Source organism: Leopardus geoffroyi, chromosome C3 (assembly GCF_018350155.1).
Source record: "Leopardus geoffroyi isolate Oge1 chromosome C3, O.geoffroyi_Oge1_pat1.0, whole genome shotgun sequence".
Classification (NCBI taxonomy): domain Eukaryota; kingdom Metazoa; phylum Chordata; class Mammalia; order Carnivora; family Felidae; genus Leopardus; species Leopardus geoffroyi.
The window spans coordinates 145,796,940-145,817,461 of NC_059338.1; the positions used below are offsets into that span (position 1 = coordinate 145,796,940).

Genomic DNA, 20,522 nt, shown 5'->3' on the forward strand with positions numbered 1-20,522 from the left:
GGTGGAGACAAAGCGCTCCAGGCAGGAGGCGAGGGTAGGGGGTGTCCCTTTTTGAGTTGTTCACTTTGTACTCAGATTGAAAATATATCCTTTTTTTTTTTATAAAAGCAACTTTGAAGAAGTCTTGTAATTTAACAAGAAGGAAAAGAGAGTTGGACTAGAACAAGGGCTGCTAGCCTCATTTCTGTTTTATCGGAAGCAACTCTAGAAGCTTTACTTTTATCTGTTTTCCATATTTGGCCTTTTGGTAAGATTTTATTTGAACATAGGAGCTGCACGATAAAGTTCTTTTGAACACTACCAATAGTCTACAAACGAGTCTATGTTATGTCTGCGTGTGATTAGTGGAGAGGATTTTAATCTCGGCTAGGCTTCCCGTTCTACTCGTATGTATGTTCAGAAAGATAAATTAGTTTTAATATTAACAATATATAAATAAGAAAACGTACTCTGGAAAAAAGATACACATGAAAGGTTAAGGGACACAAACTAAAAAACACTTGGCGATTTCGGAAATCTGCTTTTACTCCTCTAATTCCTACCTCAGTGGCTGGGTACAGTCATGTTCGAGTTCTAGGGGCCCCGTGGTTATGACCAAGGGTGCCATTATTTAAAAAACGATGACAGACTTACGATACATACGCTGATGTTCTGTGATGAGGAAGTATAAAAACAAAGAGTGTTGACAGATTTTGATGTTGCGAATCAATGACCAATTCGTCCTTCATGACCAGCTCTATTGCCACAGGACAACTGGGAACACCTTGTAAAGTTTCAAGAGACAAAAATTAGCATTGCGTCTCCATTCCCCGACAAAGTTGTTTTATTTAACAGTTATTCTCCCAGTACTTACTGGAAATTCCAGTTTATTTCAATTCCCCTAGCTCCATCCCAGCCAAAGCCATGTTTTGTCTAATGTTTAACATGTCCACATTATTAAAAGATAAAGGTCCCAGATCCCTGACAGAGTCCTACGGTCCTATCTTTTTACCTACTTGTTAAAATGACTGAACGCACTTTTTATTTATTTTTTAAAATTTTAAAAAATGTTTTATTTTTGAAAGAGACAGAGCGTGAGCAGGGGAGAGCAGAGAGAGAGGAAGACACAGAATCGGAAGCAGGCTTCAGGCACCGAGTGTGTCTGCACAGAGCCCGATGCGGGGCTCGAACCCATGAACCGTGAGATCATGACCGGAGCCGAAGCCGGATGCTCAACCAACTGAGCCACCCAGGCGCCCCCTAAATACACTTTTTAAAAAAGATGAATAATTACGCAACACACATTCCTCCTTTCAGTGCCATTTTAATAGAAAAAGAATATAAACCCCATTTTACAAAATATACTTCTTATTTTTGCAATGGAAATTTAAAACACGTTAATTTTATAAAATCAGAGAATGTTAAAAAGCAAATTCTAGACGGAGCAAAGACACAAACACAGTAAAATTCTAGAAAAAAAAAAAGCTTAGATCAATGTATGTATTTTCTGGGAATGGAAAAATGTCTTTTAAGAAAAACAAACCCAGAAGCAACAAAGAAAAAGACCGATAGGTCTCACTACATAAAAATTAAAAACTCATGTATGGCAAAAACAAAAACAAAAAGCTACAGAACAAGCAAAGGCCAATAACAAACTGGAAAAACATATCTGCAATACCTACTGAAGGCAAAGGGCTCTTTAATTTATGAAGAAGTCATGTATATTAATAAGAAAAAGAAAACAATCCCTCCAAAACTGATAAAATATAGGAACAGTAAGTTTAAAAGGAGAAAAACTATTAAGACCAAAATATTATGAAAATATGCTCAAATCTCATTCATAATTAAGGAATACATACAAACAATAAGATACTATTTTTCTGACACATAAGATAACAAAATTAAAATGCTTGATGACGCCTGCAACAGTTGACAGTTGCAAAAAACTGAAAACAGTCCAGGTGTCCATCAACAGGGACCAGTTAAATTAATACAACATGATGGAATATAAGATAGCCATGAAAAGGAATGAGGTAGAGCTCCATGTACGTAAGGATATGGGAAAGGTCTTCAAGATACATCAATGAAATGTACATAGTTTAAAAAAACATACGTTACGTAAAAAACGGGGGAGTACTGAACAGTGCATCAATGAGAGGGAAAAAAGTGTATTAAAGTATACTGCAATTCCTTTTCTGTCTTCCAAAGGAATTATAAAATACTGTTAGCTGTCGTTATCTTTAGATAAATGAATAATGGATAGGGGAAGGGGTAGGAGAGTTCTACTTTTCATTTTGTACCCTTCTGTACTGTTTATGTTTCTACCCTTAAAGGCTTAATATTATTTACCTCAGCAGGGGTCTGATGGGCAGACTACAGCTCATTCACTGTTTTTTTATATCGCTGTATTAGAAAGAAACACGGTGATTGTTTTTTATACCCACTTACCCACAAAGATGTTAAACCAAAACATGTGCTATTCAAAAATATATATAGACACACACATACATATATACACACTGTCTGACATTAAGCACAGGGGAAAGCCTACCTTTTCCATTTCAGATACTGACTATCCTCATGTATACTGCACACAGTTAATATTATCCAAAGGTGTCCAAGTACCTCATTAATATTCATGAATCTACTGTAAGCTCCTGTGTCATACGGTGATGTAAGATCGTGGGTACAAAATATTAGTGAATGCAGAAAGAAATTCAAGGGTCTCATCTGAATAACGTTCTGACCACACATGATCCATTTGTCTGTCCTTATACCACCTTCACAGTTACGATTCAGAGGCTGATCTTCGAATCAGGTCCCCAAAATAAGCAGTGATTGTCTTCAATTTATTATTAAGAAAGTTTTGTTCTATTTCCACTTGCCCTCCAGGCCCGGCTAAGGATGCCACCTAAAAAAAGGAATGGAAAAAAGTCACACATAACAGAAGCATGATTTCAAAATAAATCCTTCATTTAAATGCTTTATCAAATAATAAGACTCTGGCTTTTCAATTAAGTCTTTCAAATATCAAGGCATCTCAAATGTTCATCGTTACTTTCCAGGCAGGTATTAACGTAATATCTGGTGGCAGAAATACTTGTTTCAAACACATTTGATCATATGGGTAAGACCATGTGCTGTGTTTCTCGGGCAGAACCCAATCTCTCCAATGGCAGAAGCTAACGCCCTCAGAGGGAGAGAAAATGAACGGACCCTTCCCAAATATCAGGTTTATTTATTAAATGGAAACTTAAAAAAAGAACTCCCTTCCCTGACAGCTTTCGGTCCTGTTCACCTTACCTTCTTCGACTCGCCCTTTCACACATTCACCAATATTCATCGAGCACCTGCTCCCTAATGCTGGAATACATCAGACAGCAAGACAGAAATGATCCCACGCTCCTGTCAGAGTTCTGGTCTCTGCTGTATGCTTTTTCCTTCTCTTGTGCTGTTAGCCTGACCAGGACCACTTCCTCCACCTGTTGCTCTTGTGTATTTTTTTAAGTGTTTCTTTAATTTTGAGACAAAGCATGAGCAGGGGAGGGGCAGAGAGATCCAAAGTATGCTCTGCACTGAGAGCAGTGAGCCTGATGAGGGGCTCGAACTCACGGTGAGATCGTGACTTGAGCTGAAGGTGTATGCTCCACTGACTGAGCCACCCAGGCGCCCCTCGTGTGTATATTTTTAAGACCCCCTACTTTTTGAGGTCTATGAGGAAACAGTGACCAACCTTTTTATTAGGAAGCTAAAAAAGCATCACCTCCTCTCCACCTCCACAGAGTTAACACCAAAAGGATGGTTCAAACTAGCAATGCTGTCCCCAAAGGTCTACAGATAAAATTTTGGTTCATTCCAACAACTTTTCATTCTCACGTCTATCAACTAGCAAATATATTACCTTCTAAACCCACGATTCCATTACCAGAATCTTTACCAAGATAGCAGCGAGAACGATCAGGGGGAAGGGTATTGCAAGGGGAAAGTCCTGGGCGTCTGATAACTGAAGGCACTGATATTTGGGGATACCCAAAATATCAGGGGCAGGTTCCAACGAAAGGAGACCTGTAGTTCCCGTAATCCATTCTGTGATCCTAATCGGCAGAGTATTTTGCAGGGCTACAGCTGGTTTCGTTTGGCATGGAGGTTGAGAGAACTAACCTCAGCGGCATTACACGTGCTACACCAGCATCTGGCAGAAGGGAAGATTTTTTGTGCATCACCAATGAGTGTGTATTTTAAAAAAGCATTTCAACTTCCTCTTAGAAAAAAAGTTACAGCTACAGAAATAGGGAAGAAACCACAGGTCATTCTAAAAGAAGCTGTCCCACTAAAAAAGTTAATATCAACATCAATGCCCACCTGCAAAAAAAACAAAAAACAAAACAAAACAAAAAAACAAACAGAACCCCCCCCCCAAAAAAAACAACAAAAATACCACACACCAAAGAGATGGCTGTGTTTTTATCAGTAGGAATAGCTGACAACCCAAGTCAAACACAGTATCTGTCACAATGATAAAAAGCACATGTGTATCCCACTATTTACTAATAAAGAGTACATTAAAGTAAAACTTTAGAAATTAAAAGTAGCCAACTAGTCTTTAAGTGGCAATTATAGGAATAATTGTTTCTTCTATTTTGGTATCTTTATGCCAGTCTGATTTTTCTTTATTCATTTCATTTCTTTTTCTTTTTCTTTTTTTTTAAGTAGGCTCCACACCCAACAGGGGGCTTGAACTTACTTACAACCCTGAGACCAAGAGTCACACGCTCCACCGACTGAGCCAGCCAGGTGCCCCTGTTAGTCTGATTTTTCATAAGGGCAAAATGACAAATTTTGCCTTTAAACAATAAAAGGCATTCTCACTAGTATATCTAAAATATAATTATTTCATGGTAAGTTTTCCAGGAGTTAGACATAATTCAGGTGCAGTATTTCTCCTGTTCCTTTAAACCAGTGATTTGCTCAAGAGGAAGTGACGAATTGGCAAGCTGAAGTTTTCTCGAGGGAGGCGGGGGTTGGGGGTGGTGACTGGGGAGGAGAGAGGAGGACAAGGCAGGGGGAGAGGAGAGGGCAGGTCAAGAGAACTAGAGCTGAGACCACAGCAAAAGTCTACTAGGAGGGGTCTAGCAGAAAACCAAGAGCAAAGTCAGAGGCAAATCTGAATAGCAGTTCCACCATCCATTTAGAAGGATCTGAAAAACAGCACTACCTATGTCCCTGAAAAGTGCGTTTTGTGAGCCATAAATAGAATTATATTAAAACAAATCTCTGAGGGGCTCCTGGGTGGTTGAGTCAGTTAGGTGTCTGACTTGGGCTCAGATCATGATCTTGAGGTTCGTGAGTTCGAGCCCCGCATCGGGCTTTCTGCTGTCAGCACAGAGCTCACTTCAGATCCTGTCCCCACCCCTCACCCTCTCTGCCGCTCCCCTGCTCGTGCTCTCTCTCAAAAATAAATAAACTTAAGAAAAACCCAACAAATCCCTGAGAAAGTGGGGTACTTTTTTCTGGATAGAAAAAAGAATGGAGATGCGCTCACCACGTGAGAGTTTTCTCGGGTCTGTTGCAAAATGCTTCATGAATTATTTTATTCAAAAACTATTTGCTGAATGCGTGGAGGTTTCTGTTCCAGGTAGTGGAGTGCAGCAAACACACACACACAAAATCTCAACCTTCTTGAAGGCTGGGAGAGGCAGATGACAGACAAAAAAACAAGCGTGCACTTTTCCTGATACTGAGGAAAAGGTGGGTCTATGTCAAAATATAATGAGAAAACTCGTTATCTATTCAGTGTTTAGAAACTTAAAGTGTTACTTTCACATGTTCTAATTAAAACCAATTTCTAACTTTAGTGTTTTTGTACATTTTCCATGTTTTTAAAACCATATATATTTTATTTTTAAAGTTCTTTTAAATGTTTGTTTATTTAACTGTTAGACGCACACACACACACAAGCTGGGAAGGGGCAGAGAGAAAGGGAGAGAGAGAATTCCAAGCAGGCTCTGCACTGTCAGCCCAGAGTTTGATGCAGGGGCTCAAATTCACACACCATGAGATCCTGATCTGAGCCAAAAACAAGAGTCAGAGGCTTAACTGACTGAGCCACCCAGGCCCCCAACTATATAAAGGTTAGGATTCTGGAGCTGAAAAGACTATAAAGACTGTGTAGTTCAAACCAGTAATACTTTGTTTCAATCAAACTTAATGCCATTGATTTCCAGTTGTCTTTATTTTTCACTAGCAGGTTTAACTGAAAAAGGCTATTTGATTCCTTCCTCTTTCTTAAAGTTTAATAAATTGAGAGAGAGAAAAGGAGGAAAGGAGGGAGGCAAGACAGGAAAGGGAGAGTAAAGGGCAGGTAGGTAAATAGATAAAGGTTATTACCTCTGGATTACATAGTATGTTTCTGGCATATTACCCAAGGATACTAGACTTACCAAAAGAAATCCCAATTAGTTTGGACTGAACTAGAACTAAGACTTGTAACCCTCATCAACTAGATGTTAAAATAGTTGTTCCTTGGGGACTGGGAAAGGAGAAATGGGTAAAGATCGTGGTAAAGGTGGTAACTTTAATAAAAACGAAAAGATTTAAGAGTCAACTAAACATTCAAAAGTGCATTTCCTTCCTCCCTTCCTCTCTTTCTTTCTCTTTTTAAGTAAACTATGCCCAATGTGGGGCTTGAACTCACGACCCGGAGAGATCAAGAGTCTCATGCTCTACTGACTGAGTTGGTGAGGCACCCCTGCATTTGTTTTTCAAAAGCAAACTGATTTGAAGTAAATAGGTACGGCAGCTGAACAGATAAAAGAAAATAACCACTAAACTGGATCCTAATGGAAAAATATATAATCAATACTAAGGGCAGGAACTTTATTATAAGATGCAGAAAAATCAGAGCACTGGAAATAAGTCTTTTTATTACACTGCAGAGGTGATTATAGCTGCAATATGCAAAAACTTGCTTAGATGCAAATTACATCCGGTGAAAACGAGGAGTATTTTTTATGGGGCCTACAGATTTCCGCCATTTATTTGTTTGTTTATTTATTTGTATGTATGTATGTATGTATGTATGTATGTATGTTTATTCATTTTTGAGAGACTGAGAAAGACAAGGGTGTGAGCAGAGGTGGGGCAGAGAGAGAGGGAGACACAGATTCCAAAGCACGTTCTAGGCTCCGAGCTGTCAGCACAGAGCCCGATGTGGGGCTCGAACTCACGAACCGTGAGATCATGACCTGAGCCCAAGTCAGACGCTTAACCGACTGAGCCACCCAGGCGCCCCCGCGTTTCTGCCAAGTAGCGACAGGAGCAGCAAACATCTGAAGTATTATTGGCTGTGACTGGAAACAAGTGCCTTATCTATGGTTCCTCTGCCCTTGTGTTTTGTGACAGCCAGTTAATAACTGCACACAAATGAAAGTAAGCTGGATAAAATATTTCTGATGAACAGTTCTCTGGGAGATAAAAGGAAGTATTTTTATCAGCAGAAAACCAGGGAATACTCACAACTTAAGTTGAGTTCCATTTATCTGCACATGATAAACAGGAAGGAGATTTCTATGCTGGGGTGAATGAATCTTAATTTTTTTTGCTAAAAGTTTTTCAGATAACTTAAAGATTACCTCAAGCTCCCACAAGTATCATTTCTTGTTTTTTTTTTTTTCAAATATTGACTTGGTGATTAAAATAAATATGATTTTTAAAAGCCACCACTGTCAACAGGAGCATAGTGGTGACAGGTCAAAAAAACCCTGCTGAGCACCAAAAGCTTTCCTACATTAGTTTCTCAGAAGAAGGCTACCAAAAATCAGTTCACTGAGCTTTGCTCCTTACCTGTTCTCAGAGCTGGATACCAGAAACCCGAAGACTGCTCTTAAATCCAGCTAGTTACATACAGCACAACAGACCAGAGAATCCAGAGGCCCCGGCTGCCTGCACAGGACTTGTTTGTAGCACCGTGTGGTATGCTTCTACTTTTTATCTACATCATTTACTGAAAAAATTTACCCAAAGGAGCAAAAGAAATGTAAGCTTCTGTCCAGGATCTTATCTGCCTTTCCAGTTGCACTTATGGGGCCAGGTGCACGGCCCCTCTGGAGAATGAGAATATATGCAGCACAAGAACGAACAACACTGCCCTTCTGGCCAGCAGCAAACTCCCCAGGGAAAAGCCAGCTACCGAAGCTGGTCGAACGTATCCTTAACCGCACTGTATGTACCAGGCAGTAGGTTTCACTAGGGATAGAAGTGGTCTAGACACCTGGAACCAGTTCCTAGAAGAGATAAGAGGATCCTCGTGGAGACAAAGCTCAGCAGCGAGTGCCTTTCAGTTTGCGGTGAAGTTCCAGCCCTCTTTTTTCTCACTAATCAGGAATGAAACAGAACTGACCCAGCCGAAGTTCTTTACGGCTCCCTTGCTTCTCTCGTACCAACTTCTGTTCACTGCTTCCAGTTTGAGGGTGGGCTAACTCACTGATAGCAGACGGACCTGTTCCTCTTGGTAGTGAATCCCTTGTCAGTGGGAGACGGCAAGGCCCTGCCACTGTGACACAGAAGGAGCAGTCAAGTCACTCCTCCAGTCCGCGCATCGCCAACTTCAGGCTGAGAACCTGACTTGCCTGCTCTGGAGCCGCTGCGATAATCCAATGAAACGCGCAGGGAAAGCCTCGAGCTCTAAGGATGCCAACCGGCAAGAAACGTGTATTCAACAGGGACATAATTAGAAGCTGTTTGTGTTGTATACAAATGCAGGATGAGGGCACTTTTGAGCGCTCGGAGTCTCAGGGGCTGGCTACTTTCAGGTTCAACGGCTTTAGAGGTTACTATTCCTACATGTAGCAGATCCAATCCGTTCCTGGTCCTCCTTCTACTCTCTCCTGCTTCTGGTATCTACCCCCGGACTACGGGCCCTCCACCTGTCGGGACGACTTCATCATACTGACCACGTGGATTCGGTTTTGGCTATACGACCGTGCTGCCATGATACCAGATTTCTACTACGGAAATTCCTTTTGGAAGAACCTGACACAAATTTCTTATCACAGAAACCGGCAAGGCCCTAATTTTTCATTTCTCATACAAACAGATACTGTAACAGCTTGGAACTAATATTTGCAAAGAAATCGGTGGTAGATTTTTATTGCTAAAAACAAACACTAAAAACGCCAATGAACTGAATTATATTTAAAATACTTAACATCATATTGAAAGTAATCTTTTTCCAAATAACATTGCCTCAAGTTTCCATATTCAGCCTCACTGTTCTTCTATGTGGTTTTAGAAATGTCACCTGTAAGTCCTCCTTTCCTGCCTGCCCGCCCACCTGACACAACAAGCTGCGGGAAGCGTGAGGACTGCTGTTGAGCAGGAGCTCTCCCCTTCCCAGACGCCATGTACTGGCTCCAGCGGGAGCCTCAAGCACTCGGCCCACAGGGAAGAAGGGCTCTCTTGATTCAGTCTCACGGCTTTTAGGCCTGGGGCTGCAACGTAAACAATCACAGGTTCCGTTTTACCTGTGGTACTAGGTCAGCTCACAAACCTGGTCCTGCTTCCTCGGGAAATAAAACAGTTGGGGACTGGCCTGCTTGTCATCACGGAGTGTGCGGGGGAGGTCACCGAAGGGCAGAGCACATCTGCCAGCCCAGTGCCCGGACTGACACGAAGCACGGCTGCCTCCCAGTTCATTTTTCAACACAATCCGCAGGGATGCTGCTCGACGCTGCCCTTTCTGTACCGGTACGCACAAACTATCAAGAAGCGTCCTTTAAAGAGAAGGCTAGGCATTTCGGGAGACAAAGATAAGGAGGTGCTGTATCCCACCAGCCAGCAGCCGCCCCTCTCAGCACCCCAACGTCTGCCCAGCAGACGGGTTCCTCCACGTTGGAGCTGCCGCCCAAAGGGACTTCATACCGACCTTCCGCTCTGCTCAGACATCTCGATCCATAATGTGTACGCGCACTTTTTAAAACAGAAGTTTCCCGTATTTGGAATGTCTGGTGGAACCAAAGCTAGTATTGGCTGAACTCTGATTGTCAAAGGAAGATTATCATCCGGTAGATAAATACATATATCCTGGGCCCTCCAAACTGAGTCTAATCAGTTCCAAAGTTTCAATTGTGACTTCCCTCCAAAGAGCCTGTCGCAAAAAGACTTTCTAAATTATTCAGTTCTTGAGTTGGACAGTGAGAGTGTGGATAACAAGGGAATACGTGTCCTGGAATAACACCCACACAGAAATGGGGAGTAAGAGACTGAGGTAATAGGGGACCTAGAAAAATGTGTTACTAGACACAGAAAACAACTAGCCTCGTCTCCCATGTGGAAAGACTACAGGACAAGCTGTATCTGTGCTGAGTCCATACTCACTTTAGTTACCCTAAATACAAATACCATGAGTACAAATCTCCCTGCATGGGAAATTAACTGTTCTTAGTAGACATTTCTGTGGGAAAAATGCGGCCTGAGTTTCAAACAGCGAACTCATGAACTTGGGGAACCCAGCCCATGTGGAAGTTCAGGTTGCTGTGACATTCTAAATGTTCCTTAGCAAAAAAGTAGACTTCTCTGTAATGTTGCTTTCTCTCATTCTTGCAGAACTGTCTTGTCTCCCATTGTAAAAATACTATATATGGATAGATTTTTTTTCATTTTAAAAAGTTGACTCCCTACTGTAATTTGATCCAAATTTAATACCAAACAATATAATAACACTTGAAATCTCATTTCCTTTTTGACTTTTATTATTTTTTAGTGTCGTTACTCCCTCTACAGGTAGAAAATGTGAATGAACTAATTCTGGCAGGTTTCTGAATTAAACCAAAAACACAAGTAAAAGAGAAAAAAATTAACTTCCTCCTTGGGAAAATGTTCACTTAACTAGAAAAAACATACTCACTGTAACTTTTGCAATAAATAGTGAGTTTCCTATTGTCATTCAAGTACCCCAAGAAGCCCATCAAATATTTAATAGAAGGATCACATAACCACTTATGAGACTAGCAATATGGAGCATAATATTTATGTGAGCAAATAAGAAGTATGGAATCAACAGGCTCAACTTTACTTGGGAGCACAGGATGCAGATGAGAGTCACGTGAGTAGGAGATACAGTTTAATATGAGATTTGATATAAAAAATGCATGAAGCAAGGGGACAGTGCTTTTTCTTGTAACGGTACAGCACACAGTGTTTGGGAGGTCTAATATTCAAACACTGTGGCTCATAAATAGGTGACAGGTGACAAGATCTAATTTCACCTCCTCTAACCCACAGAGTAAGAGCTCTGGCTCGTTCAGATCATTTACCCTTCTGTTATCCCAGAGAATTTCAACTCCGACAGCATACTACAATCATTTGGGGACTCTTCAACTGGTAGTTTTAAAAAGCTACTTGCTAAAATCATAAAACTCTCAGAAGAAAACACAGGCAAGAGTTTCATGACATTAGATTTGGTAACAACATCTTGACTATGACACCAAAAGCATCGGCAATACACAGGAAAAAGAGCCAAACTGAACTTCATCAAAATTACAAACTTTGTACAGCAAAGAACACTATCAAGAGAGTAAAAAAGGCAACCCACAGGATGGGGAAAAATACGGGCAAAGTATATACTGAGAGGGGATTAATACCCAGATGATGCGCACGTGAACAGATGGTCCTCAACATCAGGAGTCATTAGGGAAGTGCAAATCAAAACTACAATGAGATACCATTTCATACCCATTAGGGCGGCTATTATCATAACAAAACAACACACCAACAGAAAAAACAAGTGTTGGTGAGAATGTGGAGAAACTGAACTCCTGATAAATTGCTGGTAGGAATGTAAACTGGTTCAGCTGCCAGGGAGTAATTGTAGGGGGGGTCCTCAAAAAACTAAACAGAATTGCTCTATGATCCGGCAATTTTGCTTCTGGGTACATACCCGAAAGAACTCAAAGCGGGAAAAGATACAGGGCACCCGCAGCAGCATTATTCACATCGGCCAAAAGGTGAAGAAAGTAGCTCAAAATGTCCACTGATGAATGGATAAACGGCATGTGGTATGTCCACACGACGGAATACCGTTCGGCCTTAAAAAGGAAGGAAGTTCTGGCACATGCTGAAACGTGGATGACTTCAGGACATCATACTCCGTGAAACAGGCTAGACACAAAGGGACGAATACTGCATGACTCCACTTATTTGGGGTACCCAGATCAGTGGAATTCACGGACACAGAGAGGAGAATGGTGGTTGCCAGGGGCAGGTGGTGAGTCAGTGTTTCACAGTACAGAGTTTCCGTCTGGGAAGATGTAAAAGTTCCGAGGCGGACGGCGGGATGGTTGCATGACAGTGTGAATGTGTCTGACGTTCACAGATGGTTTATGGTAAGTTTTGTTGTGTGCATCTTACCACAATAAAAAACAAAAGCCACTCAGGCGATTCCAATTAGCAGCCGGAGCTGAGAGCCAGTGTTGCAAAGACCACGGAAATACGTCATGATCGCGAGAGTGTGCCCAACTGACACAAGAGTATGTCTGTTCAGAGTGTATGTTTCTGATGAGAGGACGAGTAAAACAGGTGATCGGGGAGGTGTGTTTATAAATTAAGTTCTATCATTTCACAAATACAGGAGCTTCTATTCTGTCTTCTAGGGAAAACATATCATCTCTCCATACTGGTCCTCTTCAAGGTGTTAGGAGCATTTACATTCTCCTCACAACAACTTTGCGATAAGTCACAGACACAGGACCTTATCGAAGGTTTGTGGGCTAGAGGTACCGTGTTAAACGTGGAACCCCCAGACTCGTCTACGCCTCGGAACCGTCGCCGGACAGCTGGTGAGTGGCAGGGCCGAGACTAAACCCGGTCCGTTTGATTTGCTCTCTCTCTCTGAGCCCGTTAACTGAACGCTACCCGCACATTCCCACTGCTGTGTCTTTGGCGCTCTGGCCACCTTCTGCTCAACTCCTACCATCGAAGCTTCTTGGACTCCGAAGTCCAGTTTACGTCCTACGTCATTGGAGCGAAATCCTGAAGTCATCCAACCAGAGAGCCAGTGCGTTCAATCTCCACCTTTCTCGTGAGAAGGTTGCACTGTCGTTATTTACGTCCCCGCGGCGAAAGCCCTGGGACGGTGCCGGGCTAGGAGGCCTGTTGGCTACCGCAAGCCAGCACCGGATGAAGACACTACAAAGGGAGGCCGCCAAACGAACGAGACCTCCGGAGACCCGGGATGGTCTGAACGTGTGTGCGCAGGATGGAGGGCAGCGCCTCTGGCCTGAGGCGGGAGGCACGGGCCTGTGGGAAGCCGGCACAGGAAGAAGGAGAACAAGAACTCGCAAGTTCCGCTCCGGCTGCTCCCTCGGCCAATTGCCTTGTATTTGGTATACGCTGCCTCACTTCCAGAAACCGGGAAGCCTGGTCAACGTTCAGTCGTTAGGGCATTCTGAAAAGAAATCCCGCTGAGAGGAACAGGTGGCCACGAGTCCCTGACAGCCACCGTCTCACTCCTCCCTCCCCACACCCTCGAGCTGATGAAAGACACTCGGGGATGAAAGAGCCCGTGAATCCGCTTCGGCCCAGCTCCTCCCCAAGAGCGAGGAGCTGCGTCCTGACGTGGTGTTTGGTGACAATGAACTGCGGTCTTGTGGTTCCCGGGCTGGCAACCCCATAGCTCACCTGACACTCTCGTCCCCTGAGGTTATCACCGGGGCGAACGTAGCGGTGAGCAGCGCTTGGCTGCCCGGGCTCCACCTTAGAATGATCTGGCAGCTTTACGAACCTGGTTAGATCAGTTTCTGAGGTGGGGCTTAGATAGCCACAGTTTTTCTAAGGGTCCCCAGTGACCCTAGGGTACAGCCAGAGTCGACGCTAGTTTCTAGCCTGGCCTGTCTCCTCCACGTTACTTGACAACAGTCAATGCACGCTAAGACATTTGAGGACCGCCAGTATTTCATGGAAGAAAAACAAAATGGATTCTAAATTATATGAAATGCAGAAAGGACAGACCAGATTAAGAATTTAAACTTATAATAACAGTAAGAGATATTATCACAGTATAAAAGAAAACAAAAACAGTACAGAAATTTTAAGTATAAAGAACACGATACTTGAACTAAAAAAACACAAGGAATACACTCTCAGGAATGAACTAGTTGGAAGCCCAGATCTCCCAGAAGAAAAAGGAAGAGAAAAAGCGCCAGAAAATAGAATTATAAAAGACTAACACACGCGTAAGTGATGTCCCAGGAAAAAAAACCAAGGTGGTGTGAAATTTAATTGAATAGGTAATGGGAGATAATTTCTCCAGAATCAGATGATAAGGCTGAGCACGACAGGGTCAGCTCTCAGAGTATCAAATAGGAGAGAAAGGAAAACTCCAGACCTAGTTATACTAGTAAAATCAAAACATGAAAGACAAAAGATCTTCAACAGAACGCTCACCACACAGTAAATACGTAGTAAGTGTTTATAAAAAGCAAATCAACAAAAACATGAAATAAAGCCACCGTCAAATCCTCACAAGGCAGTTGTACCAAATCCAATTCTACCAGAGAAAAAATAACATTACTAAAATAAGTGTTTATGGTAAGAATGGAATGAGGACATTTAACTGTTAGTCTAGCTTCCCACACTCCAAGACTATGGTTAAAACTGTTTCTGGCCAAATTAAGGTTTCATCTGTCTATGTATTTCTATGTAGGGTCCTCTTCTGAGGAATACCTAAAAACTCGATTCTCAAGGTAGGCTTCAGTAAAGACAGATCTTGCCTCGTTTCGGTGTGCACATTTGAAACACAACACACCCGGTCATCCTTCCAGAACATATTAAAAGCCCCGAGTATTCTATTTATGTATATGTACGCCAGGAGCTGTGGAGATGAAGTGCATTAAACAGGCAAGGATTTAACTACCAAACACCTCTTTTCTACTATTAGCAAAAAAGCCAGAGACTTCTCATAAATATGTTCTCAAAGAAATGCCTTGTATCTTTTTTCTGCCCATTTTTCCTAATAGTTATGCCACAGGCTCAGAGAAGTTCTGCAGTAGTGGCTTACTTACCTGGTCAATATCAGCATTTCTTGGAAGGAAATAAACAATATTATTAGTGATCTTCTGGGAACGCCTGAAAATTTCAAAGGTGGACAGCAGTTAAGGAATGGTAACAAAAAGAGCAGTTCATTTCTGATCAGAGATATGTTCTTGCATCATATCCCAAATATATTTTGATAGGTAACAATAAGACACACATTTAGATCCTCTAATGGAACCTAAAAGAGAATTAAGTAGGAGATTTTGTAATTCAGATGGGTCAAAGATTAGCAGTTGCAACTGTTCATTCGATTATCCTTGTGGAAGGCAGCCAGGGGTCAGAAATACACTGTCTTTCTACCATTTCCTAATTACTGTGAGAGTAGAAAGAAGAGGAAAGCACGATACCACGTCTTTCCAGTAAAGAATAAAAGACAAGTAAATCTGGTCATTGTGGTTTACATCCTAAATTTTAATTAGCAGTTTAGAAACACGCTTCCTGTTAGAGTCAAAGAGGTGATTCCTCTGGGGAGGAGAGATAAAGAAAGGGACAAATAATAAATGTTACCATGAAAGAAAAATTTGCTTCGGTGTCTTGGAAAAGTGAGAGGAGGACACACTGGAAGAGACAAAGAGAATCAGCTCAAGCCAGTGTAAGTGCAAGAAAAGTTAAAGGATGGTCACCCAGACTCGTAAGGACAGGTCTTGAGGAATCTCCCAATGTCCAGGACCATAATTTCAAGCAATTAATACTTCCTACTTCTTGTTTTATAAGCATATAATTGGACAGTAACCAAAGGAAATATAACTTCACATTTGCCATTACTCTTGGCAATCAACTAGCACTTAATGTTTACATACTGGCTTTTTATGTAAAATAAACCGGAACCTATCAGGTGCTACTAGTGAGTATCTCCCCCCTTCACTAACCTCTCTCTCCCTGAAACACACACACACACACACACACTCATTCATACGCACGCCTTCTCTCTACAACCACTGTTTGAGTAAACTGCCAGCCTTGCAAAGGATATCCATCTGGAGACATCATGGTCCTAATGTCAAAGGTCTCTGCAGTAGCGTAGTCTGGTCCTCCCCAAGGCGGGCTAAGAAACACAACATCAGCCTTTAAGTGAGAAGCCAGCAGGAGGAAATCTCCACAGATGAACTCTATCTTGTCTGCTATTCCATAAACTTCTGCATTATTGCGAGCAAGATCAATCTTAACAGGATCAATATCAATGGCAATCACTGAAAGTGGGAAAAGAAGAGATGAGTTAAAGGACACCGACTTTTACATAGAACAGTTCATCTTCTGAGCAGTCTCCTTTCTTCTCTTTACAAGAACTTTTTTTAAAGACTAAGGGAGTTTGGTTCATATACCAGGGATAAAAACTTAATTAAAAAATTTAACCTAAAGTAGAAAGATGCACTTGTGTAGTACCAAGAAAATGGGACTAAATGGCCAGCTTTTCCAAACAAGTAGTGACAGTAGTCACACAGTATCTACTGAGAGGTAACATGTTCAGCACTGTGACCTGAACGGCTTGAGCAGCAAACACTTGGAAAGGTCGCTGACTGCATGTCAAGCCTGTAACCACACTAGGATTTCAGAAAAGACCCATTTCCTAAAATGAGACACAGAATCCAAAGACAAATTTGACAACTTCTACAGAAGAGCAAATTGAAACACATTTGACAAACCTATAGAGCCAACTTATGAACAAGAAATGTAAAAACATCTGCTGATAACGTTTAATGAGACATCTTAGGGGGGAGGGAACTGACAACGTTATGTTTTCACCGAGAGGCCTTTCATTTAATTTACTGCAATTTCATAATTAGCAATGCAAACATAAGTTGATTTGAGCTCACTCATGATGTCTTACAGCAAATAACTCAAGTGCACCTGTACGTGCACCAGTGTGCTCGTGGCAATATTTTATATCTGCAAGGTCTAAGTGGAACCCTAATGCATACACCATGGTTGTCATGGAAACAGTTGCTTTCTACAAAATGCTGGTTTCAAAATTTGTTAACACTTTTGAGAAATAATGCACTAAATAATCACTTGAACCATGTATACGAGCTCCAATTACATGTTGAAAATTATGCATTTACAATGCTATTTTTCTGTTCTAAATAAGCTAACGTTCATAACAAAAAAGATGAAAATGTCCTTTTTAGCTGTTCAATCTGCTCCACTTGTAGTATAGAGACAGATGGAAAGATATGCCGACAACATCAAAAACTCAATGGGGAAAAATGATTTTCAACATCAAATATACTCAGTCAATTCTCACGTTTTCATCTACATTCTCCTAGAGGCTGTTTTATTTTTAGGCCTAACAGAATGTAAGCACTCAATCTATTATGTAAATGAAATGCCGACAAACGTTGGATGACATTATGTAGAACTGCACTGTCCAATAATGGTAGCCACCAGCGATATGTGGCTATTACCTTTAAATTGATTAAAATGAAATAAAGAATTCAGATCCTCAGTCACCCTGCCACATTTTAAATGCTCAATAGCCACATGTGGCTAGTGGCTATCATACCTAGACAATGCAGATACAGAACATTGCCATCATCACAGAAAATTCTATTGAATAGCAAGGATACTGAAGTAGATAGAGAGGGAAAAAATCTTTTAATGGCAAAATGCAAAACCTTGTGGATTCTCTAACACTCAGGTGAGTAGATGCATAGACCACAACCATCTGAGTGGAAGGAAGCAATGGCACAAAAGGATCATGTCAATCATACACAATGCTATTTTCTCATATGTGTATGGGCACGTACACGTATGTGTGTGGATTCATATATATCCAGCTGAAGAATGATTATGTGCATATGTGTATATATATATCAACACACATAGAGATATGTAAGCACACAATCAATTATACTTCAAATGTTTTGAATCCCCTAGCACGGAGCAGTACCTATAACTAACATTAGAGCATCTGCGAGCTGTTGCTGCTTGTTTGGGAAACAGGTCACAGGACACCACTACGCTGAACAGGCTTGAGGGGTCCTAGGCTTTCCATTCCAGATGCTGCAAAGACAGAAGCCAGGTCATGACAGTACCAGAGAGGCATGGTGTTCGCTATCTGCTTCCCCTTCCTCCCAGAAGCTGGCTACCTGTAAGCGTGAGTGATTAAAAGACCCTAAGGCGCCTTGATGAAAGCTGGATCTGGGAGAACATGCCAGAAATAGACTTCCTTTAGCGTGGGACCCACATTAGACATCTTCCTTTACCAAATGTGTACTAAGCTGCAGAAAGCCTTTGCTACGGACCTATATTCAAAGAAATACAAATCTACAATATGGACAGTTTCCACAGTATTTGAAAAAAATATCCAGATCTATTTGCTGCTTTATTGGAGAGTGGATATTTTATTTTTATTTTTTTAAACGTTTATTTATTTTTGAGAGAGAGAGACAGAGCATGAACGGGGGAGGGGCAGAGAGAGAGGGAGACACAGAATCGGAAACAGGCTCCAGGCTCTGAGCCATCAGCCCAGAGCCTGACGCGGGGCTTGAACTCACGGACCGCGAGATCGTGACCTGGCTGAAGTCGGACACTTAACCGACTGCGCCCCTTTGATACTACGCTTTCAAAAGAATTTAGAAACAACAGGGATATCAGAAAAAAAAAACCTTGGCTTCATGACTCAGCTATGCCAATTTGGGCAGATTGTTCAATTTTATAAAGCTTTCTTTTCCCTGGGAAACAGCACACGTACTACCTACTTGACAAAGTTCTTGGCAGATATACAGTAATAGAGGTTTTCTTTCTCGGGATTCCAAAGTCAAACATGAGGAGGACCTAACACTTGAAAGATTTTGAGAGTCTTATGATGTTAAAGCTGAAAGGTACTACAGACGTTATGTCAATATAAGGTCTCCTTTAAACTGAAGTTAAATGATGTCCAAAGTCCCAGAGGTGGCAAAGCAGGTACTCCCTGTCCACTCTTCTTCTAAAGAAGGCCTTCCCATTTCAGAATTGTTGGTTTTCTATAATGTTATTAATCTTGGCTTCACCAAACTGTGTCTGTGTAATCCTGGGCAAATTATTTCATCTCTTTATTTTTCTGTTTATCTGTGAAACACAGACAGTAAAAGATACACCTCACAAGACTGCTGACTAATAAATGTATACATATTAAGCACTTATACTAGTACGTGATACAGGGTGTATGGCTTGATATATGCTGTTGTTATTATTATTATTATTATTATGATTATTATTATGCATTTTTAAAAAATGTTTATTTACTTATTCTGTGCTGTTAGCACAGAGCCCAACGCGGGGCTCGATTTCATTGTGAGATCCTGACCTGAGCCGAACTAAAGGGTCAGATGCTTAACTTGACTGAGCCACCCAGGCGCCCTGCTATTATTATTTTGGATATTTGGGGTTATGTTACTAATTATATACAACATAGATAGGCTAAAGCAAAATGAAACCTTTTAACTCAAACAAATGGAAAATAAATCACTTTCTTCCATTGTCGGCTAATTACCTCTCTTTCCTGTTAAGGCAAACTGAATGGTATTTCCTCCGACTCCACAAAATGCATCTACTACAATGTCACACTTGAAGGACTGGCTGACCCGGCCAGCAATGTGTTCAGCAATCTTCTCAGGGGTCACTGAAAACCAGCCCTCTGCAGAGGAAGAGCATACCGATGAAGATGGTTCAATTTCAAGAAGCCAACCCAAGCACAAACATCACAGCAAACATTACTACATATGCTATACCCGAACAAGACCTGGTTTCTCTTTTCAAGAACTTATCAATTGCCTCGTTTTTTTTACAGAAAGTTCAGTAGAGCTTGTTATAAAAAGCGGTACTATTCCCATTCCCGATTTGCACAGAAGCAACCATCTCAATTCTTGCCTGTTGCTTTTATAATATACTTCTAATAACTGAATGCAACTTTAGTTTTTCTGTTTGAAATATTAATGACTATTAAGGAAAATGGAAAGTTGGCTCTATTCAACTGGCCAACTCCCCAGACCCCACTGAGTTTCCGGATTACTTTATTTCTAATGGGGAACTATTGAGCCAGATTTGTACTTGACACTTTGGAAAAATGTGTACATTTCAAAAGGGTCAGCAAAAGCAAGAAGCTGACAGCAAAAGGATGCAAAGCTGTAGGAATAGACCCCCCTTCATTTTCAGAAACGGCGTCCTATGCCCACTCCAGAAGAAAGAGGATACGGACTTCCTTTCCCAATAGAAAAAATTAACATTTTTTTTCAGAAATTTATTTCTCTGGAACAAAATCATGCACCAATTTTCCTGTTCTCTTTCCTTACCAAAACTTTAAATGGCTCCTCATTGTTGGAAGAATACAAATATAAATTCCTTTTATAGAATTAGAAAGCTTTTTTATCCAGCCTTATTTCTCCAAACAAACTCCTATACTACGTAGTCTCTTCGATACACAACAAACACAACATTTTGTAAATTATTAGAAGAGGTTCACAGAACCCAAAATTCT

At 41.3% G+C, this 20,522-nt stretch overlaps 1 protein-coding gene across 2 annotated transcripts in view; it reads right to left on the reverse strand.

Annotated features, from left to right (window-relative positions):
- Positions 1-2,453: 2,453 nt before the first annotated feature.
- The window catches only part of TGS1 (trimethylguanosine synthase 1), a 42,448-nt gene continuing 24,379 nt past the window's right edge, over positions 2,454-20,522 (reverse strand). The window contains exons 10-13 of one of the 2 annotated variants that reach the window (XM_045455217.1): positions 19,539-19,682; positions 16,041-16,257; positions 15,037-15,115; positions 2,454-2,890 (exon numbers count right to left, since the gene is read on the reverse strand). In XM_045455217.1, the coding sequence (XP_045311173.1) occupies positions 2,768-2,890; positions 15,037-15,115; positions 16,041-16,257; positions 19,539-19,682 (563 nt within the window). In that variant the 3' untranslated portion in view covers positions 2,454-2,767. Of the gene's footprint in view, positions 2,891-10,710; positions 13,902-15,036; positions 15,116-16,040; positions 16,258-19,538; positions 19,683-20,522 lie in introns of those variants that run through there. The other variant, XM_045455218.1, reaches the window with a different exon arrangement.